At 36.7% G+C, this 22,323-nt stretch overlaps 1 protein-coding gene across 4 annotated transcripts; it reads right to left on the bottom strand.

Moving 5' to 3' along the window:
* Positions 1-36: 36 nt before the first annotated feature.
* On the bottom strand, positions 37-21,371 carry Frl (formin-like protein). Of its 4 annotated transcripts, none has more exons than XR_012412448.1 (10): positions 20,504-21,351; positions 5,309-5,392; positions 5,165-5,251; positions 3,211-4,878; positions 2,931-3,147; positions 2,566-2,858; positions 1,946-2,500; positions 1,748-1,867; positions 1,195-1,636; positions 37-902 (listed from the first exon to the last, which is right to left on the bottom strand). XR_012412448.1 is itself a non-coding variant. In XM_073982327.1 (9 exons), exons 1-9 carry the CDS (start codon positions 20,771-20,773, stop codon positions 666-668), a joined length of 3,531 nt encoding a protein of 1,176 aa, XP_073838428.1. In that variant the 5' UTR covers positions 20,774-21,371; the 3' UTR covers positions 37-665. The 4 variants fall into 4 exon arrangements, 2 of the variants coding, with proteins under 2 accessions (XP_073838428.1, XP_073838427.1); XR_012412447.1 differs by having other exon boundaries at positions 3,211-4,905; positions 20,504-21,324; XM_073982327.1 differs by lacking the exon at positions 1,195-1,636 and having other exon boundaries at positions 20,504-21,371.
* Between the last annotated feature and the right edge of the window lie 952 nt (positions 21,372-22,323).

The raw sequence follows: 22,323 nt of genomic DNA, 5'->3' as shown, positions 1-22,323 counted from the left end.
CTTACCTTGTACGTTACGTTTCCAGGATAAAAACAGTTTTTACGAAATAATAAAAAAACATAATATAATATACATTTAATTAATATGTGTAAAACAATAAATATTCGTAAAAAATAAAATTATTTACATGTGTAGAACTAAATATAATTAACTGAAGGCTCTCACAAAATAGTATCAGAAAAAGTTTCAGATGATAATCTATTATCTTCTTTTTATTTGGTGTTTAATATATTTTCGATATAAATTGTATAAAAACCCTACGCAAATTGCTTATAAAAACTATAATTATGTTGATTCCTATATTTTTCGTACTTGCAAAATATATGTATGTAATTAAAAGTGTGTATGTAGTATTCGAGGAGATTCGACGTAAGAATGAGTGATCATTGTAAAAATGTAGTGAAGCTTATATAAAAACTGGTCGTTATTTCGTGAAATATTCATTTTTGGCTATTAGTGTTATATAATTTGGGAATGTAAAAAGAACATATAGTTTGCAGTCGCTACCATAAAAATGCATCTTCGATAGGCTTATGAGAAAATTTTATATCGAAATAGTTTCGATTCTTACAACTAGGTTTATTTTGAAGTCCACTTGCGTTCTTTGGCAAGCAAAGAACACAATGCGATTGGGCTGATACTGGTATATGTATAAGTATATATTTTTAGACGTCAAGCTCTTCAAGAGTGCGTGAAAGGCGGTTATTATCAATACGTCGACGTTGACTGCGACGAACTGCGTCCGCACGCCTATAGGGCTCGCTCTTTAGGCCAAGTAGGATGTCCTCCAATGCACCATTGTAAACTTCATCCTGCAGTAGAAGCTTCTTTTCACGAACTGAAATCGCTTTGCACTTTAATTCATTTATAACGGCATCCTGTAAACATATTCCAGCAGGAAGCTATAATATGTACATGCGAAGGTCCATTGTGAAGTGATGTATTGCAAAGAAAAATAAAATGGATTGTGATTAGTAACAGTTCGCATCCGATACAAAGCAATAGAGACGTTGTTGAACAACATAAAGCGAAGCTACTAATGCTCGTGTTTGTGTACAGTCGTTGCATGACTTTGGAAATGTTAAGGGCAAAACAATTTAGTTAATATATTCTACACAAATTGAAATAATAGAAAATAAGCTGAAGAACAATGAATGGATTACGTTTAACACAACTCACGTATAAGCCACTTACATGAAGTCTGATATGCTCACTTTGCAGTGGCCGGGACGACTCCAGTTCTGAAATTTCAGGCGCTTGCCGCACTGGTAACAGACAAATTACAAATGTCAAACAAATCGTCAGATGAGTTGAATTTCGACGACAACTACGTTCGATGAGGATGAAATGATTGTGTATGTATTTGCTATCAAATTATATTTTGAGTGCGCTACTTTTGGGATTGTGCTATTATAGTGTAGCAGATGACGAAAAATAAAAAATTGATAGACGTAGGCCAATAACTTTTTCCACGATCGATTAGATTTGTCTCACCGCCACCACCAAAAAAGTTTTTCCAATACGTTTACATGAAATTAACCGGATACACACACACTCATTAACAATCAATCCGTCAGGCCAAATTAATGAGCGTTTTATGCAATAAACCGCTTTCCATAGTCACGCAACCGAGTTTCTAATGAATTGTATTTATGGAAATAATGGTGATTAAATGATTAAAAGATATGAACTAGCATATGCGATCGATCGCCTACAATTCGTAAGGAATTCTGTATCAGAAAGTTACCTGTTGTTTCTTCTGGTTACACTTATTCCTTAATTGGACCTGCTCACTTTCCTTTTTAGATGCAGCAGCTGCGGCTGCCTGCTCCAGTCTTCTTCTTTGTTCGTTTTCTTGATCGTAGGCCTAAAATGGTTTGGTAAAAATTACATTGCAATCGAACGCTTTCTAATGCCTCTACAAGAGGGAGACACAAAGGATTACCTTAAATGCGCGTGTAAATCTTACGATAAGGGAAAAGAATGCAGCTGCATCCGCGTTTCTTGACGATTCACCAAAGTACTCTACACATTCTTTGAACGCTTCTTGAGCATTTTTCAGTTCTATTCTAATCTTCTTCAATTTATCTTCAGAATTGTTAAGAAAGTCTCGTAGAATGTGCGTTTGGGTTCCTTTAACCCGAAGGTCGGCTTCCTTTTTAACCAATTCCATACCTTTTTCCAAATCATGAACATCTGTCACAATATTCTCCAGGGAAACTTGAGCCGCTTTATCGGTACAATACAATTCTGTCTCGAAATTTAATAGCTCTGGGAATTTCTGCCGTACAGTCGCAACAATGTAATGTAGTAAAGACGAACGTTTGTCAGTTGACTTCGTATCAATAAGGGTGTCCAACGACTGCAACTTGAATCCATATGCCGGTCCACGCTTACTGCTATTCAAGTAGTTGCCAAAAGCTAGTACAATTTCGAGAACAGCTTTGAATTTTCGAGATTGTTTTAGCGAAGTTGATGCCGATGTTATAGACTGAATTTGCTGTAAGTACAATTGAATTGTGACAATGACCGAACAAAGTAGGTGGAAATCAACAAACAACTTACGGGACATATCAAATGCAAACAGTCGAAAAAGTTTCCCATGTAGTTCATAATGGATAATTTTGAGGAGATTCGTTCCACCTTTGACAACTGCAACATGAATTTGTCTTCGTCCGTAAGAAGATTTTGATCCTTTCTCTCGATGATGTATTCCTTGTACGCCTTCACTTCAACATCTGTTGGAATCATTTTCTGCAGTAGCTCTACATTTTCCAAAGATAATTTCTTTAAATCTAAGCTATGTATGGCTGCAATAACTTCATCTATCGGCATGTCTAGTTTTCGGCGAGAAATTGCTGCAAATGTATAACAGTCGTAATACATACATACTTACGTTAACAAACGTATTAAAATTGCGAAGTACTTACCTATGTTTCTTAATCTCGTATGTTCTAGCAAAGATATATTGTCTGGCTTCTTGAATCTCTTACTGGGATACGATTGTAGTGTTCCATCCACTTCGGAATTGTTTCCTGTCGATAGACCTCCACCGACGCCGATTTTAAAGCGTTCTTCGAACTCATTAAAGTCAATAAACTTGTATATCTTTTCATCGTCTAGCTCATTGAAGATCGTACCGCGGACCTGCAATAAGAACATCATCAAAATAGAATTTTAAAAATATCACAAAAGGTGATTCCCACCCACCTGATTTGGTTTAAGCGCTATCCAGTTCAACGTCGGTAGTTTATATTTCGTTGGCACTTTTCTCTTGATTGTCATTGCGCCATCTGGAGCTGGCATAAACCCGGCAACAGGAGGTGGAGGAGGTTGGAATAATATTGGTGGTGCGGGATTTTGTTGCTGCGGCAACAAGGCACTTTCGCTAGTTATTGGCAGTGGTGGAGACATATTTAAAGGCAAACTTGCTCCCAATGGAGGTGGTGGTGGTGGAGCGGGGGGTAGGGGTGGCGGGGGTGGTGGTGGAGACAGACAAGCAACTGGTTCTTGTGGTGGTGGAGGAGGGGGTAGCGGTGGCGATGGACACTCCAAGGACTCTTTGACGGATGTATCGTTGTCAGATGAGTTAGTTCCGTTCGAAGTTGATCGGGGTAGAGACCGCGTCAAGGTTTGTAACTCAAGATTTTTGCTTTGCAAAAGAGATTCTCGTTTTTTCAATTCCTGTTCGTTTTGTTTTAATATTCGCCGCAAGGTCGTTACTTCCTCGTCAACCTTGAGCTTGGTCATTAATAAATCTTCTCTCTCGGCTTTTAAAAACCTGACCTCGGTGTCCATCTCGGCTAATTTATACAGTAATTCTGAATTTCTGTCTATTTCTCTCTCTATTTGATCTTCTAATTCTTGAACTCTTTCAAGGGCGGCTGTTTTAGTTTCGGAGTCTTCCATTAAAGCAGCGACATCAAATACGTTATCCAGATAGGCCGATATTTGCACTTTCAGCTCTTCTGATTCGGTAAGTCGCAGCTTTTCAAGGTATTTGTCGAGACCCAACGCAGTAAATTCGTATTGCAAGTGCACCCGATAGTTCATATCTTCCACCGAATGCACAACGATGTTCATAAATTGCATACAGGCAACCATAAAGTCTATATTAAACACTTCATAGTTCATAAAGTATTCCATAAGGGTTTGAAATCGATGCGTTTCGGTGCAGACGTTTTTAAAGTTATCAAAGGCTGACAAAATAATTTCATGCCCTCCTTTGACCAAACAAATTGCAGCTAGTAGTTCCAGTACTAGAGCCTTCGTGCGCAAAGATTTATGTATTAGGCTGAGCGCTATGCAGTTGATGGCTTCGCGGTGTTGTATGACCATATTGAAACCGTATTTGTTGTTCATTATTGCACGTAAACACATTATACAAACGTGTATATCATCGGTCGAAGCACCCATATTTAATTTAGCAATATGTCGTGAACGCCTTTTAATGTTGGGACTGTCAAGGGCATCCAATAGCGACGGTCGCAAGATGCTATTTGTGATTGCATTGAAAGCTGAAGTGTTCGAATTTTGGTACCGCGAGGATTCCAAAAGGTTGACACTACTTACGCCCCCTAGGTTCGAAGTTGCGCTTGCACCACTTAACGACATAACTCCGATTCCCTCAGAAGTATTATTGCCCACACCACTATTATTTAAAATCAAAAGTTCTTCGGACTCGCTGAAAGAGCCCTGGATCCTTTGTTCCTGTCTCATCATTTGAAGCCGAAAGCTGAGGTAATCAACAAGGGCATCGAGACCTTTGTTTGTATCGTCGAGAAATTCTTTGACCCACTCTATGTGGTTTGTGCGCAAGGAAATTTCTAAATCACGTAAAACCTGCGTGGATGTGGATTCGCCAAGCATTTTTCGTTTCTGACAGAAAAAATAGAGGAAGTAAAGCTGTAAACATAGTGTTGTTCATAAAGAGAAATTTTGACCCACAAGATGTTATGATACCAAGCGTTTGATTGGTGAATGAACAAAATACATACATATACAAATGGTAATGTTGTAAGTAGAACAAGAAAAATTGAGAAGAGAAAAATCGTAATAAGAAGAGATGGAAACGTGTTAGTAGATGTCTTTCCATATTTGTAAGTGGTCCCATCAAAGTGACTAATGTCTTGTTTGAGAAGGGTTATACACAAATTCAACTTACCCGATGACTTCGTGAAGCTTTTGGATCCAAATATGTTCGAAGTTTGTTGAGATAATGAGATGGCGGATCCTTCGCCTGAACCATCTCCTAAAATGTAAATTCACACATAAGTTACGTCCTAACATAATATTAAAAAAAACTTGCCTGATCGCAAATAATGTCCCATTTTCTTTCGTCGTCGTAATTTTTTAGAAGCTTTGCTTTATCTGGTGGTAGATCCATTGAAGCCTGAAAGAATTATAATTTGGTTAAAGAGAAGCAAGGAGATAATATGTAGCCTTCAAAGGCGCGGTGCAATATATAATTTTGTATACAAGTTAAAGTAAATAAATAAAAAAAAAATAATAATAATAATCGTGTTGTATGTGAAGTAGCGGTCAGCTAATTAGAGACACAACATTCATACTAATAATTACTCGACTTCAATTAAACCATGTTGCAATAACCACGTGAACTTGTAATCGCTGCTGATGTATTCTTTTGTTGTCAAAATACATTTTTGTTTTAAAATATATTTCAATTCAACCAAAATTATACTTCTACAACTTCTTCTTCTACAACTTTTGGCATCAAGAGAATACAAAAGCCTGAATGGCTTTCTAAGTAACCTTACTAAATGAACCTTGAATTAAACTAGATGAAAATGTTTATAAAAAACATAAATCTTGTTTGTACCGTTAATTTTCAAATATTCTATATTAATGTTTATCTTTGTTATAACATATTAAATTAATTTTCTTAGAATTATTGTTGACCTTTGGACTGAATTTATTTCTGGGTTTTGGTTTGGCTTTAGGTCAGAAAATAAAAAAAATAGGCTTTATTTTTTATTTTATTTTTATCTTCGGAGAAGATCGAAATATTGGAACAATAAAAATAAAATAAAAAACAAAACCTATTGTTTAATTTTCTGACCTAAAGCCAAACCAAAAACCCAGAAATTAAAAATTAATTTAATTAAGTTTCTAAGAACAATAATGTTTATAGAGTAACGATGAAGAAAGACGGATTCTTTGGAATTATTAATGAATTGGCAATTTAAATAACCATTTGGCTTTGATTGCAATGTAATGAAACAAATAAAAAAATAAATAAGAAATAAATTTTGTATATAAGGTATTAGTATAATTTCGGTAATTAACGAAATATTGCAGTAAGTGTAAAATCAAAATAAAGTTGCCGCTAAGTCGTCAGTAGGACAATAGTGTTGTCAACATTTATAATTTTTATTCATAATGTTGCCGATAGCCGTAGTCGCTAGTGCTTTTAGCAATAACTTTATTATAATTTTTAATTGTAATAAATATTTAAATAAATAAAATAATTAGTTACAGCATATTATTTATTTATTTATTTCAATTTTCATATGCCCAGTCTTTCGACCTTAAGGCTGTATACTACAGTATAATGTTCAATTTAATATTATATAAAATAGCTTAAATATAACAAGGGAGGGATGTTAGAACTACTCAAAAAAATAATTACTATGTATAAAAAAGGGGGCAGTAATTATAAAATAAAAAAAATGTAAATAAAAAACATTTTGATTAATTGAATTTTGATACTCCAAGAATGGAAAGAATAATAAACTACTCCAAAAGAAATACAGCATTTATAATAAAAGCAATATAAATATGCATAAATAATATTAAATTTTTTATTTTTTGATTAATGAGAATTTCAAAAACAAATATTTTATGAAAATTCATTATTTTTTATGAAACTTCAGATCATTAAATGCAAAGTAAGAATTAAGAATTAACGCAATGCCGACAAATATTTTTTTCTGCGAAACATTTTAAATGAGCCTTTTTGTTTATATGCATCGGATTCTTTTTCTAATGAGTACACCCCGATTTATATTAGCCCAATGATATGGGACCTACTGTTTATTGCCGGGTCCGAACGGCGTGTTCTAAGACACCACTTGTAGAGAAGTGTTACGTGGCTGAAATACTCAGGAAATGTCGCCAACATTACTGAGGGGTAAAGTGTTTGGGAGTACTTACTGATTATCGACTTGATTTTGGCTCACATGTTGATGCACTATATCCTAAGATAAAATCTGTATTGCGTAGATTGAATTGCACTACCTATTACATGCCTTTCTTTGTTAGAAGGAAAATTACGTATTCGTTATTGACGTCAAACTTTACTTATGGTATTGAGATAATATCTGGTACTAGTCAAACATGTCTTAACAGAATTTTGAGAATTATTAATATAGTAGTTCGTTCCGTTTATCGTTTGAACTATCGAGACCATGTTTCCAATTACACTCATCAGTTTTTCGGACTTCCGTTTCAGTCATATGTTTATGTTCGGCTTATGTCGTATTTTTATAAAGTTACTAGCAAAATGCCCGCTACTTCGTATGCACAAAAGGAATAATATACAAATAAATAATATTTAATATAAAAAAGGGGGACACTGAAATTGTCGATGTACTAATACCTATTTTCTATATAACAGTTATTTTTTTTTTTTTTTTTTGAGAAATTTTAATTTAATCCTTTTTGTTCTCTTGTAAAACAATAGTCGCATAGATCCACCTTTTCAAATGTAATTTCTAAAACGTTCAGTATAAAAAATAAACACTTTTCTTCAACGTATTTTTGACTTTTTGTTTCCAGTGCATTATTATTTAAAAAGCGCCTTCCCGTTAACATGAAAGCAATAGTGCACTATTCAGTACAATTTTTAAAATCCATTGTATTACATGTAGAAACATTTCATCCATTTTAAAGCGCATTTTCATAAATATTCGGATCCAATCTCAACAGTGATCCATCCTCATGGCAAAATCCATTTATCGGTTCACCCAATACCTGTTCTTCAATATTTGGTATTATTTAATACTTCTAGTACACTTTTTGTACTACCACCTCTAACCAAAGTACCATTCTGTACTTTTCGTTCTTAAAACACAAACTCAATAATTCAATCATTAGCGATCTTCATGCCTATTTTCAGAATTTGTATGCATTTCAAAAACTCCTTATCTAAACACCAGCAAAGACCCTAATAATGGTACCAAATATAGTACTTATAATAGGTATAAGTTTCAAACATGACGTCCCTATATCCATAACTATATCCCTACCGCGATACTCATTTCAATCTCTATCTGTTCTCGCAATACCAATTATAGCAGTATTTAGTACTTTTCTTATACATAATTAAGGAATTCAAAAACCTCCTCCTTATCTGCACTCTAAACGCCAACTGCGATCCTAATAACGAATTTCACCATTTCAGCTCAACCCCTTTACACTATAACAATTTGAACAATTTGTGGCATTTAGTAATTTGCGTTCACTTTTGGTACGTATATCTCAACCCTACACACCAAAGCAACTATAATACAACAGAATTCCACCTATGTTCTTATACCAAATTTAGTACCATTTAATATTTTTCGTTTGAAAGTACAAATTTCAATAACGATCTCAATCCTCTACTCAAACAGTAATCTTTATTCTATATTTAAGAATTTTAGCTCGATGCGTTCACCAAATCTAAATTGTACCAAATTTAGTACCATTTACTACTTTTCGTAAACACAGGTACGAATTTCCAAAACCACCTCCATATATCAATCATCCACTCCAACAGTAATCTTAATTCCAAATTTCAGGATTCCACCTCTATCCACTCACCCAAATCCAAATCGTACCAAATTTAGTACTTTTCGTACACATATGTATGTACAAATTTCCGAAATCTGTCTCAATCCTCCACGCAACGGTAATAATAATTCCAAATTTCACGATTCCATATCTATTCACCAAAATCAAAATTGTACCAAATGTAGTACCATTTAGTAGTTTTAGCACACGTAAGTACGAAATTCCAAAACCATCTCATTATCTCAATTCTCCAGTCCAATAGTAAACTTAATCGAAATTTCAAATTCATCCAAATCCAAATCCTACCAAATTTAGTCCCATTTAGTACTTTTCGTGTACCGAAGTACGAAATTCCAAAACTACCACAACCCTATACTCCAACAGTAATTATTGTTGCAAATTTTAGGTTTTCGTACACATAAGTACGAATTTCCAAAACTACCTCAATCCTATAGTCCCACAGTAATCATTATTCCAAATTTTAAGTTTCCAGCTCTATCCGTTCACCCAAATCTAAATTGTTCCAAATTTAGTACTTTTCGCACACATAAGTATGAATTTACAAAAATACCCTCATATTCCACTCTTACACGTCAACAGTAATCTTAATTCCAAATTTCAGGTTTCTAGCTCTATTCGTTCACCAAAATCCAAGTTGTACTAAATTTAGTACCATTTAATAATTTTCGAACACATGAGTACGAATTTCCAAAACAATTTCCTTTTATAAACACCACTTCGCAAACTTGATTTCCATACCATTCCAAGATTCTAGCTATAGCCTTTTAAAATATACAATTGGTACTAAATTTAATAACTTTTAGTACTTTTCGTACACTTATAGGTCGAATTTCCAAAAAACCCTTTGGTACATCTTTCCAAATCTCTATCAATTACACTCATTCCAAATTTCAGAATTATAGCTCTTCACGTTTGCCTAATACAAAGGGTACAATATTTAGTACAGTTTAGTACTTTTCGTACCCTTCTAGTTCGAATTTCCAAAAATCCAGCCTTATCTCACCCCTACACACCAACAAAAACCCACACTCAAAATTGCATGCTTCTAGCTTCAGCCGTTTCGTCTGGGCGATGATCTGTCAGTCAGTCATCGCCAAGCTCTTTTATAGATATAGAGATGAAAAATGGCAGCCAAGAATTGCTCTGGCAGCCAAGAATAATTTCTTCCTAGACAGACGGCAACGTTAATTTGCATTAAGATGTGTATTTGACAGTGTGGCCATTTTGGCATTTTTGCAGCTAAATTTAGCATTATTTTATTGTATTTAGCCGCAAAATTTCAATTTAGCATTTAGAATTTGTTCAGCATTTTTTAATTATTATTATAGCATTATTCTGTCCACAAATTCTGAAATATTTTAGTACTTTTTTATAAAAAAAAAACAACAAATAAATGTTGGTTGAATTGAATTGAACAGCTGTTTGAACAGTTCAAAACAACGAAGTTTTCCGTCTTTAAGGCCTCGACACATAAGAAACATGGCGTTCTTGCTTAATCATATCTGGTAAATGACTAAAGACCAAGTTCGACTCAATTCAAATGTGATTCTGAAATATTTTTATTAGGTCGAACTTGGTCTTTAGTCTTTTATCAGATATGACTTCAGTAATAATGCCATGCTTCTTATGTGTCGAGGTATTTACTCTGATTTAAAGGAATGAAAATGTGAATAAGCAACCAAAATAAAACAAGTAAAAACTGTTAAGTTTGGCCGGGTCGAACTTGGCATATCCTCCACCAAGAAATATTCAGAACTGAAATGGAATAACTAGATTTTCTTTTTGTTACGAAAGTACCAATGCCACTATTTAGGTGGAGAAGTTTTTTGACCACTGGGAACCCCAAATACTTAATAATTCAGTCATCTAAAAACTTGAAACTAAAACAGTACCGGGTAGGGGGTATAGCACAACTTGGGCCTATGTACTCAATTTTCGATGGAAAAATTTTTTAACTACTGCGAACTTTAAATACCAGATGACATCAAATTTTTCCCGAAAATGTAAATAAAAACATAAAAAAATTAAAACCGATTACTGTGGTGTATCATTTTCAATGCTCAATTTAAAAATGCAAAATTTTACTTTTTATTTTTAAAGTAAAATTTTACTTACTATTTGTATGTAAGTCAAGCTTAATCTCATATTTTTTGTTTTCAAACAAGTTTAAGGTGGGATGTAGTTAAAATTGATTACTTTAGGGCAGTGCCGAACAGCCATTTGTCTCTGGTTACGAAGATTTTCGACAATTCACACACATACGATCCGAACGCAAAGAAAGATTGTGCAAGATAGATCAAATGTTTTGATTTGTTTTAGTTTTGTAGCTTGCCTGCATACAATCTTACTAACACACTGTCATAAACTGAACAATAAACTACTTACTTACTTTTTTACCTCCCATAATCGTCCAAGTTGCCAACATGTTGTCCAAGTTGCCTTAATTTTAATTGTCGTGCGCAATTGAAAATTTGAAAAAAAGAAGGAAAAACCCCTCAACCACAGACACACGTGTGTCTATGCTTTATGGTGAAGAAGTTGTTAAATTCTGGAATCAGTTTCTATATAACTTGCGTAGTTTTGCTTTTTCGCCTAACACCCTTTTAAACGTAATTATATTATACCTGTGCGTGCATAGTACACTTATTATCGTAGGAAGTGCGTTATTATTAACATGGGGGTTTTATTTGATTACCTATCTTATTCTTTGGCTGGGGAGCCGCTTTTCTAGTTCAATTTATTAATTGTTTTCATTTGATTCTTTAAATATTATTGTTGATCTCTGCTCTTAAATCTTTGTTAAACATACGCTTTAATTTGTATATGAAATTTAGTTAATGGCTATGGAATAATCAGCAAAATGTTAGTATTTAATGGTAGTGCAATTTTTTGGTCTGAAAGGCTTTTCGCATTCCAATTTAAGAATTACTAGCCGACCCGGTCCGCATTGTTGGCCCTTGAAACTGTTTTATGTTACCTTTTCTTAAGTCATCAATTATATTTTTCTTGCATCGTTAATATGAAGTATTTTTGAAGCTTTTTACTTATCAAGTCAACCTAGTGACTTTGTCTAGAAACCTTTCTCAATACATACACATTTACAATCGAAGATGGGGTTTCTTCATGAATTGTAATGCCTTCCATTTCGGAAGTAGATTGGCAGTGGCTTGGAACGCTAAGACCTAGACAACATTGTCTGTTCGTTGGAGAGGACCCACGTTCAAACCTCATCCGGGGCAACCGGGCACTACTGTGAATTTTTATTTAGTCCCAATTAACATTAGGCCATTTTACTTGCGGCAATTGTCAGTTTGTGGGTGAGAGAGGGTGTTGAGAGGCAAAGGGTTACCATATACCTCACCGCTCTCTCCATCAAACTGACAATTGCCGCCAGTAAACTCGCCTAATGTAAATTGGGACTTATTGTTCATAATTTATGAAAGTTTTTAATTAATTGAATTTTTAATCGGGCTAACATGACCTGAGATGTTTTTGTATTGACAAAGTGAATTCTAGCGAAGTCACCACACACTCAACCAATATGCTACGATCGTTTCGCTGGTGGATTAATTCAGCTCATCAGGCATATTGAATGTGAATGGGTAGAAGTCAAAGGCTGATTTGATAACTTCTATTTATACAACCATTATTACAAATTTGTATTTTTTGTATTTTGTATTTTTTTTTTTTTTGTATTTTTGAAGCCTTTTGCTTATCAAGTCAACCTAGTGTTTTTTATTTCCATTGATTTGTAACATATTAAATTAGAAAGTGGGAGTGGTCGGGTCTTATGGTTTGTAAGGTTTACATATATATAGCATTTGAAGCAGGGTGAATCGGAGGGTAGTAGTTTTGGATAAAATATGGTTTTTATAAAAGTAGGGAATGGGGGAGGTACCCCGCCCACTCCGAAATTCAAAAAATATATACATATAAAATATATATAATTATATATATAAAATATATATATATATATATATAATCTTCAAGAAAATCGATTCAGCCGTTTTTGAGTCTATACGTTGGAGGTTCGGCTGGATCGGAGGGTGGAACTTCGGAACAGTGTGGTTCGGAGGGTGGAAGTTCAGAGCGGGGTGATTTGGAGGGTGGAAGTTCGGAAGAATTAATTCAATCGATTGTTTCAGTTTTGCTAAAGTGGCGTTTTTTAAAAAAATGGGGCATAGCGGAGGTACACCGCCCCTCCGAAATTCAATAAATATGTTTTCACCACGGATCCTCCCTGTACATTCTCTGAAATTCTAAGGAAAATCTTTTCGGTAGTTTTCGATATACAACATATTTAAAAATGGGCGCGCTAAAGTAGGGGTTTTAAAAAAGTATGGCATGGGGGAGGTGCCCCGCCCCCTCCGAAATTCAAAAAAATATGTAGCCTATTTTCACCACGGGCGTTCCCTATACATTTTCTCTGAAATTTTCAAGAAAATCGGTTAAGCAGTTTTTGAGTCTATATGGAACATACCAACATACACACATTTGTTTCGTTTTTCTGTATTGGGAGCAGCATATCCCGGAATGCCTGCTCCGAATTCTATTGGTCCGAGCCGGGACGAAGGAAAACCCAGGACCAATATATCTGTGCTCAGTTTGTCACATCCGCATCTTCACCCACATCCAACCTTCGGTGAGATGCAATAGATATCAGGAGTGGGTGCATCTAAGGGGTTGCTCTGAACTCGTCCACGTGAGGGACTACGACAGGGACTATGTTGCTGCATGCTGCGTGAACACAGTCCCCAGTGAGTCGTCGTCGGATTACGAGACTCCCTCGTCGTCTGATTACGAAACTCCCCCGCAGTCCCCTCGACAACAACCGCACACGCAGCCTTTAACACCAGCCGTTGTTGTCCCAATCCCCGAAAATGCAGCCTTTTTGCAATTGAATTGCAATGGACTCCGAGGTAAGATCGAGGAGATAGTAGATTTTATGAGTCGGAAGAACATCAAGGTCGCGGCGGTGCAGGAAACCAAGCTGAACAACAACCACAGCTTAGAGCATTGTGATGGTTACAATGTTCTGAGGAAAGATCGCACCAGAAGTGGATGTGGGGGATTGGCTTTCCTATTGCACCAGTCTGTCCAATACAGACCTATCTCTCTTGAGCCTGTCTCTAATGACCCGTACATGGAATGTATGGGGGTAGCAGTCAGGTGTGTCCCGCCGAGAAATAGCTGTATCCCTAATTATAGGCCTGACATTAGCCCGCTCTTGCAAGGTCATAATCGTCTGGTCCTGGGGGATTTTAATGCGCATCATGAGATGTGGCATTCGGCCCTCGGAAACGACCAGAGAGGTACAGCCCTGGCTGAGCAGATTGATTACTCTCCGTTTTGCACGGTCAATGAGGACGCCCCTACCAGAATTAGAGGAGAGTGTCACAGTTCGCCTGACATAACCATCGTGTCACCTGGTCTGACAAATGACGTTACCTGGCAACCCGTCATTTCCCTTGGATCAGATCATCTCCCCATAATTGTCTCCATTAGCAAACCACCCGACTTCATCACCTCTGAACGCCGCACGTTCGTCAATCATAAAAAAGCTGATTGGCCGAGTTTCAGAGAATTCACCAATCACCGCTTCAGAGAATTGCCCAATCCTTCTGATGTTCGGGTAGCGGAAAGGACGTTCCGGGACATCATCACTGCTGCAGCCGCTCGCCATATCCCTGCTGGTCGAATACCCGAAGTAAGACCAAATTTCTCAGCAGAGGCGACGGAATTAGCAAATGAGCGTGATGAGCTTCGTCGTATCAACCCCAATGACCCCAGAGTCAGGGAGCTGACACTGGAAGTTAACAGGCTGGTCGGCGAGCATAAGCGGAACATATGGTTAAATCATCTGAAGAGCTGCAACATTGGAGCCGGTATAGGTGAATTGTGGGCAACGGTTAAGTCACTCTCGAACCCTGGAAGAATTGAAGATAGGACCTCAGTCACGTTTGGCGACGTCACGTTGACTGACCCGAAGAGGTGCGCAAGTAATTTCAATCGACAGTTTGTCGAGCATCCCGAGAGTGACAGGGCGAAGAGAAGAGTATTACGTCGCATCAGATCTCTTCCTGTCGAGGATGAGCCACCACAATTTACAATGGATGATGTTGCCAATGCCATCAGGAACGCTAATCATCCAAAGCGTTGGGCCCTGATGGAATCTCCATGGTAATGTTGAAGCAGCTGGATGAGCCGGGAGTCGAGTATTTCACCAAAGTCTTCAACTTGTCGCTAGCCACCCTCGTTGTTCCCGAAGTCTGGAAAATGGGCAGGGTGGTCCCACTACGGAAGCCAGGCAAGAATGCCAGCAAAAGTGAATCGTACAGACCGATTTCGCTTTTGTCGCCCGTAGCCAAGACACTTGAGGCCTTGCTCCTCCCCAGTATCAGAAATAGCTATCAAATTGCCGATCATCAGCATCGATTCCGTAAGCAGCACAGCACGACAACAGCGCTGCACGCCATTACCAAACATATTTGTCAAGGACTCAAGCAGAGACGCCGTGCGATAGAACAGTGATAGTGGCGCTTGACTTATCAAAAGCCTTTGATACAGTCAGGCACTCCACGCTGTTTGAGGACAGTGAGCAAACAACCCTCCGGCCAAGCTTGAAACGTTGGATAGTCAACTATATGTGTGGACGCCAGTCGTACGTGGAATTCAGGAATAAGAAGCCCAAACCCCGTAGAGTGAAACAGGGAGTCCCCCAAGGTGGGGTGATATCTCCGGAACTGTTTAACCTCCACCTCTCCTGTATTCCGCCCCCTCCAGACGGCATCAATATAGTAACGTATGCGGATGATTGTACGATCCTGGCGTCGGGTACCTATCCTGATGACATCTGTGAGAGACTGAACAACTATTTAACCGATCTTAACACCTTTTTCCATTCGAGGAATATGCAGATTTCCTCCACAAAATCTACAGCTACTCTGTTCACCACACGGACAGCGCAGTTTGGACGTGAGTTGAATGTCGTGGTCGACGGTTAGCAGAATTCCGACCACAAACTGCCCTAAAATTGTAGGGGTCACATTCGACACTACATTCACGTCGTGCGCACACGCCACAGCTATCTGCGACATGTTGAAAAGTAGGAACAAGGTCCTCAAGTCCCTGGCCGGCAGCACTTGGGGTGCAGATAAAGAAACCTTGTTGGCCACGTATAACACGATAGGTCGGTTTGTGGTAAGCTATGCGGCTCCAGTCTGGTCCCCGAGATTGTGTGACACGAACTGGAAAAAGATTCAAACTTGCCAGAATGCCGCCCTGAGAACAGCGACAGGGTGCCTCCTCAAATCTTCAGTGGACCATCTACATAAGGAGGCAAAAATTCTTCCTGTAAAGCAACACAATGAGATGCTTTCGTTGCAGTACCTGCTTGGATGTGAGCCATCCCAATCACCATCTTGTGGGTAGGCCCGGCCCATTCAGGGAGATCAGGAAGGATATCCATGCTCTAGAGGGAGAGGTCCAACGATACAGGAGAGAACCCCTAGATCAACAAGCATATCAAGCAGGTTTAAATAGTATTCACACGGATGCAGTTGCCAAGGCCTTAAGCAATTATAGTGTGAATAAAGTACTCGGAGTACATCCTCCATCTATCGCAGCTGAGGAGCGTCAGCTGCCACGACAAACCAGAGTAGTTTTGGCTCAACTACGCTCGGGATATTGCAGTCGCCTAAATTCTTATTGGGCGGAAATCGATCGCGCCGTGCAAGACATATGCCCAGTATGCGGCATGGGCCCGCACGACACACAACACCTTTTTAACTGCCCCGCCAAACCTACCCACATCAAAGCAGCCATTTTTCTGGAACTGGAGATAGATCCAGAGCAAGATCGAACAGAGGAACGAACATATAAACACCATAAAAACACTGTTACAACAACAACAACATACACACATTGTCTTTTATATATAAGATAAATAAAAAGTATCTAAAAGTTTTCTGCAGAGGTCAAAACAAGATTCGTATTAGTTTTAGAGATATAGCCCCGATATGCAATAAAAAGTCAATATTTAACCATGTTTATATAAGACCATAAAATCCGAACTCGATCTGATAAAAGATGACGTTCAAAAATTTTGAACGGTGCAATATATTTGTTATGTCAACATACTGATAACTAGAGTAGTGGGATTCTCAAACTTATTTTGCCGTTACCGACAAAATCGGTAAAATAAAAATTACCGACCGATAACAACAATGTGTTGTTGCAATACCACGGCAGCGGGTTCTTTCGTACCGGATTGACCAGAAGCATAGTGTTTGGTTATCTTCAATGATCTCTGGGGTTATCGTACTTTATTCTTTTGTCAGAAAAAAACCACAATTGTACCCTCACTAAAGAGTCAATTAACAAAAATTGGGCTACCTTCAAATTCGAATAACATAGGCTGGGGTTCGAACCCACGTCCATGAAAAACACATGGAAAAAAGTGTTGTCACGGCGTGTTAGTGTTCAGAACCAAACTCATAACTTTCAAAGGCTACGCTAAGCGTTTGTCATGAAAGCCATACATTTGAGCAAAAAATTCAACTTTGTAAAAAATAAATTGCATTTGAAAGAGGAAAAAAGTTAGATGATAGCGAAGCCGCCCCACAATCGATGTGTCTGAGGAGCCTTTCCAAACAAAAGGCGAAACATGTCATGTCACACAGTGGTGGTTGTGTGGGTTCGTATCGTCGGCTTTCCTTTTTCAAAAAGTATCTTGGTTAGTAAGCTCGTCTGTAACGAGAAATTAATTAAAAATTAATAAAAAAAAATGACCTTCGCCTAATAGGCAAAATTTTCAAATAAAAATAGAATGAGAAGGTTTGTTAATAAGTGTGGTATTTTGTTAAATTTGAAAAAAATAAAGCCCTAATAAACACTTGTCTCTTGATTACAAGAACAAAAGTTTGGAGCAGCTTTTAATTTCCATTAAATTTTTAGCTTTCCGCTAACAATTATCCATATAGAGGAAAGGATAGGAAACATTAGAATTGAACTTAAAGCAAATGTCCATAAATGATTTTTAAATTTATGTTTTTTTGAAATTAAAACTGTTTTTTTTTTTCATATCGTCACCTGAAATGCCCAAAGACGTAGCCCTTCATAAGTTTTAAATTTAACTCAGATCTGAGTTTTGAAAGCTTTTCCAAAACACATTGTTTGTTGCAACATCTCTTTGTAAATACATTTTTGAAGATTTTCTACAGCTAGGCACGCATCTGACTGACACTGACGGTAATTGAAATTCTGGTTCTGTAGTATCCTCAATTCGTTAGAACTGCCTCCATCCAATATTATGTCATGGCAGATTTGAAAATATTGTCATCGATGGCAACTAATTCAACAATGTCTTCTAGGAATTGGGAGAAATGAGTGTCTCAAATGTCTTCAGATTCGTTCAATGGACCATTTTTTCCACATAATGAAAACAATTAGCAATGACAGAAGACGTTAAATTCATCCAGGCTTCATCTAACAATAACTCTGCATCCAAACATTTATTTTAGTATATTCATTATTTTCTATTCTTCCCTGGATAATGCATATTTGCCGATTTCGGTAATGCGATTTTAATTTAATTTATTATTACTTGGTCTATGTGTTTTAAAAAAGATGTGACATTAGGTTGCAAAAATTCAAGCTTAATTGATTTGAGACCGCCTACATGACATCGTCATTCAGTTGTCCAATCCCATCTTCGAATATTTTGTGCATATGTTTGTTATTTTGTTATAGTTGGAGTTTGAAAAAAATATACATACAATAACATATTGAGAGAAATTTTTCTTCCTTGTATAGTTCGACCTTATTGCCGATAGCAAAATTCAAGTATTTCACAAAAATTCAACGTTACAACCGATATGATGTTATAAGCGATATTTATTTGTGTGGAATATAAAGGACAAAAATTCTGGACTTTTCGATTTCGTCGTTATACGCGATATGACGTTATAAACGACCACGTTATAAGCGATTTCGACTGTACTAGTGACAGAAGTACTACGTGCAACACAAGGTCATATTGAATAGGTAGTGGTATCATTCCAGTAGTGAGATTATCTAACTCAGGGTCACCTCTATTCAATACGCCTTGGCGCAACAATAAACTTCTATGTGGTTCCATACGACATTTTGTATTGTTAGGGACCAAAATAAGGCTTAAGTTGAATGTTTTCATTAAGCTCGTATCGGGACCAAATTTTTGTCACAAGTATGTAGGTCTCGTCACATTTATTGCGGAAGTCCATACTTCTTGAGATATGGACCTCTGAAGTTCCAAAAATGCCCTTGTTAAAGGCCGACTATTTAGACAAAAATTTATGAATTTAAAGGAAATTTTGTTCCCGTTCCCTAGATTTGCACCTGTGCATGGGTGAAAGCCTGAATCTTTTATGATTTTAAAGAAAATTTTGTTCCCGTTCCCTAGATTTGCACCTGTCCACAGAAGAAAATGTTAAATCCCCGGCCGAAGGCCGGCTATTTAGGGAAAATGTATGATTTTAAAGAAAATGTTGTCGCCGTTCCAGAGATTTGCACCTGTCCATAGGAACAGTCTTTATAATAAAATATATAAATATGATAGTATATTCCTTAAGCTTTACAATAGTGCCCATATTATCATTATCCGTTCAAAAATAGCGAAGATACATACAAAGGAATTTTCGAATCTTCAAAGGCTCATATCTCGGGAAGTATGGACTTCCGCAATAAATATTATATATATATATTTGGGATCAGGGTGACGAGACCTACCTGTGAAAAAAATTTGGTCCCGATCAGAGCTTAATGAAAACATTCAACTTGCTCCAAAAATAATTGCGTGTTGCATGTGCGTTATTCAAAACAAAATACACGAAATACATGTATTTTGTTTATGTTTTGAATGACGTACACTCAATTATTTAGGTAAGCGCCTTATTTCTATTTTCCATGTACCTATATTAGGGATATACAAATATTTTTTTGAGAGCAAAATACCATTATTAGTATTGAAAAAAAAAAAAATCAAAGCCTAATTAATAAACATATGTTTTTTTGATTTCATAAATAAATATTTGAAGCAGCGTTTCCATCGTTTGCTATAGCATTTGTTGGATGGGTACCAAAATATGCGTATACGGTATATTTGCCTTAACTCTATTTTAGTAAAAACTCTCTCATAAAAATCGTTATAAAGGTGACCACATCTACAACCGATTCAAGGTGACTTCTAGAAATAATGCATCGGAAGTAAATTAAAGTGAACATGGAAATGAATTGAAAAACTTGAAGATTCTTGCATGTAAATGAACAGAGCTTTTATAGTAGAAGATACAAATGATCGAGATTTACAGCAACATCATAAATTCTATAGATTTACCTGCATATCATGATGTCGAGGTTTATCTGTAAGATTGCTATCATATGAATACCTACGCTATATGAATGGATACATTTACAGAAAAAACAAATCTAGAAACTGGTTTGTCTGAGTATATTTCCCAGTCGATTGATGTATAAATGAGTCAGAATTTTAATTGGCGTTATGTTATTATTAAAACAGAATACGCTTGAGCGACAGACACACCGAGTCGCGCCTTTGTTTTTCAAATTTCATTCAATAGCCTCTTGTCATTACAATGTATGTTTTTTCATTTGAGCGGAAGTAACGAGAAACTGCATATCTATTACTTACCAACACTTTGGTAAATTTTCTTTCCAATTCCTCCGCTGTTGGCATTGGGTGCTGACTTCGACTACGAATGCTGGGTTGACGCACCGGTTGGTAGTGGGAATTGTTCCCAATGTCGTAGCACAGATCATTTTTCTGCAAGTATCCTCCATTGCCACAAAATCCTTTCCTTTGATTGTGATCTAGTTTTAAGTTGGAACTGCAAGCAGCTATGTTCGTGTCATCTATGGAATTGTCGGCAGACGATATATCCCTCGATTTGACAGTTCCCATTTCGGAAGAACTACATCCGTCACAAGACCCTCTTTGCACAGCAGCACCGCCTAATGATGATATCGCCTCCCAAACCGTCACACTTACCGTGTGACACAGCCCTCTTGCTTTCGCTGGACAGCTCGAAAGTTGTTCACCCAATTCGTTTAGTAAATCCAAAATTAAGCTCTGTTTTCAACACTAAACGCAGACAAATTATTCTTCCTCGTGCCGATTTAAAGCGTTTCCTGTCTCTTTGAACAAATTCTAATTAACATAATTCATACTTCAGACAATAGAAAAAGCAACAACACATCTCCCGATATACACAAAAAATGTCTGAGATAATTGAGTTTATAGTTCTTGGGAGGAACACTTTCAATTGTATATCAATTTAATATGAAATTATATTCAACGTTTCTCTTGTCCGAATCAATTGTTAGAGAAATATAAATATATATTTTTTAATATACAAATATTTATGGGTAAAAAATTATTAATTAAAATATTTTTCTGCGTTTCAGAGAGTGAGTTGAGAATAAGCAGAACTCTGTGTCGAAATAATTAGATCTGACGACGGCAAAAAGTTAAAGCCGAACGTCAAACTGCAAAGGGCACTACCTAAAATTTAACGTTGCGTACAAAGTAGAGCTGACACATGATACAATAAGAAGGTAGCAGCAACTGCCGTTTTTGGTAACATAAGATGTCAAAATTTGACATAAATTCACACATTAGCTGTGTTCCAGAACTAAAAAGTTTTTACAATTTTTACGACTTTTACACATTTTACTCGAAAAACCGTTCCTGTACACAAAAAAGTTGTAAAATGTTCACTTCTCTTTAAACAAAAATGGCGCTGAATGACGCTCTCTTTAAAAACTTTTTACTCGACAAATTTGAGCGTGTAAAAAAATAGTAACATGATTGCCGGCGTCTGATTGGCTGGTACTCCGACTTTGACATTTGTTCCAGCTTTTTTGACGTTTTTCCAATTTTAGCGTTCCCGAACTTTTTGAAAAAACTTTTGTGTGCGATCTATTTTTTTCTCTTTCTCTCTTTTACGAGTTTTACTATTAAAAAGTACGGGAACAAAGCTATTATGTTACCACCAGCTGGGCTTCAGCTGGGCTGATAATGCTACCTTCTTATTGTATCATGAGCTGACAGAAAATCGATAGTATAGATTATTTTTTTAAAATTCAATATCGATAGATAGTTTTGGATATCGATATTATCGGATCAAAAACCTTTATGCCATGTTCATACCAGCATATGAATCACGTTGTTCGCTCTCATAATTACGTACACGAATTAACTCGTTCATACGACAAGGTACACAATTCATAGCAACATGATTCATATTTTCCTACCTTCTGTTCACTGATTTTAAAAGCGTTATGTGGCCTGTTCCCGTACTTTATAAAGTGGTAAAAATCGTAAAAGTTGTAAAAGTCGTAAACGGTTTTCATATAAATTTTGTGTACGGGAGCGCAAAATGTGTAAAAGTGATAAAAATTGTAAAAACTTTTTAGTTCTGGAACAGAGCTATGAAGTGAAAAAATATTTGT

This window comes from Musca autumnalis, unplaced genomic scaffold (assembly GCF_047663935.1).
Source record: "Musca autumnalis isolate F117 unplaced genomic scaffold, ASM4766393v1 scaffold_4, whole genome shotgun sequence".
NCBI lineage: Eukaryota > Metazoa > Arthropoda > Insecta > Diptera > Muscidae > Musca > Musca autumnalis.
This window is presented reverse-complemented; position numbering and strand designations above follow the sequence as displayed.

What these genes read in the sequence shown, in the direction of transcription:
- Frl (XM_073982326.1), bottom strand. Translation starts at nt 20,773, where the DNA reads ATGGGAACTGTCAAATCGAGGGATATATCGTCTGCCGACAATTCCATA. An exon ending in AAGCTTCACGAAGTCATCGG is followed by an intron (nt 4,906 to 5,164) that starts GTAAGTTGAATT and finishes CTATGTTTACAG; the next exon opens with CTTTACTTCCTCTATTTTTT. An exon ending in TAGCGCTTAAACCAAATCAG is followed by an intron (nt 3,148 to 3,210) that starts GTGGGTGGGAAT and finishes TTCTTATTGCAG; the next exon opens with GTCCGCGGTACGATCTTCAA.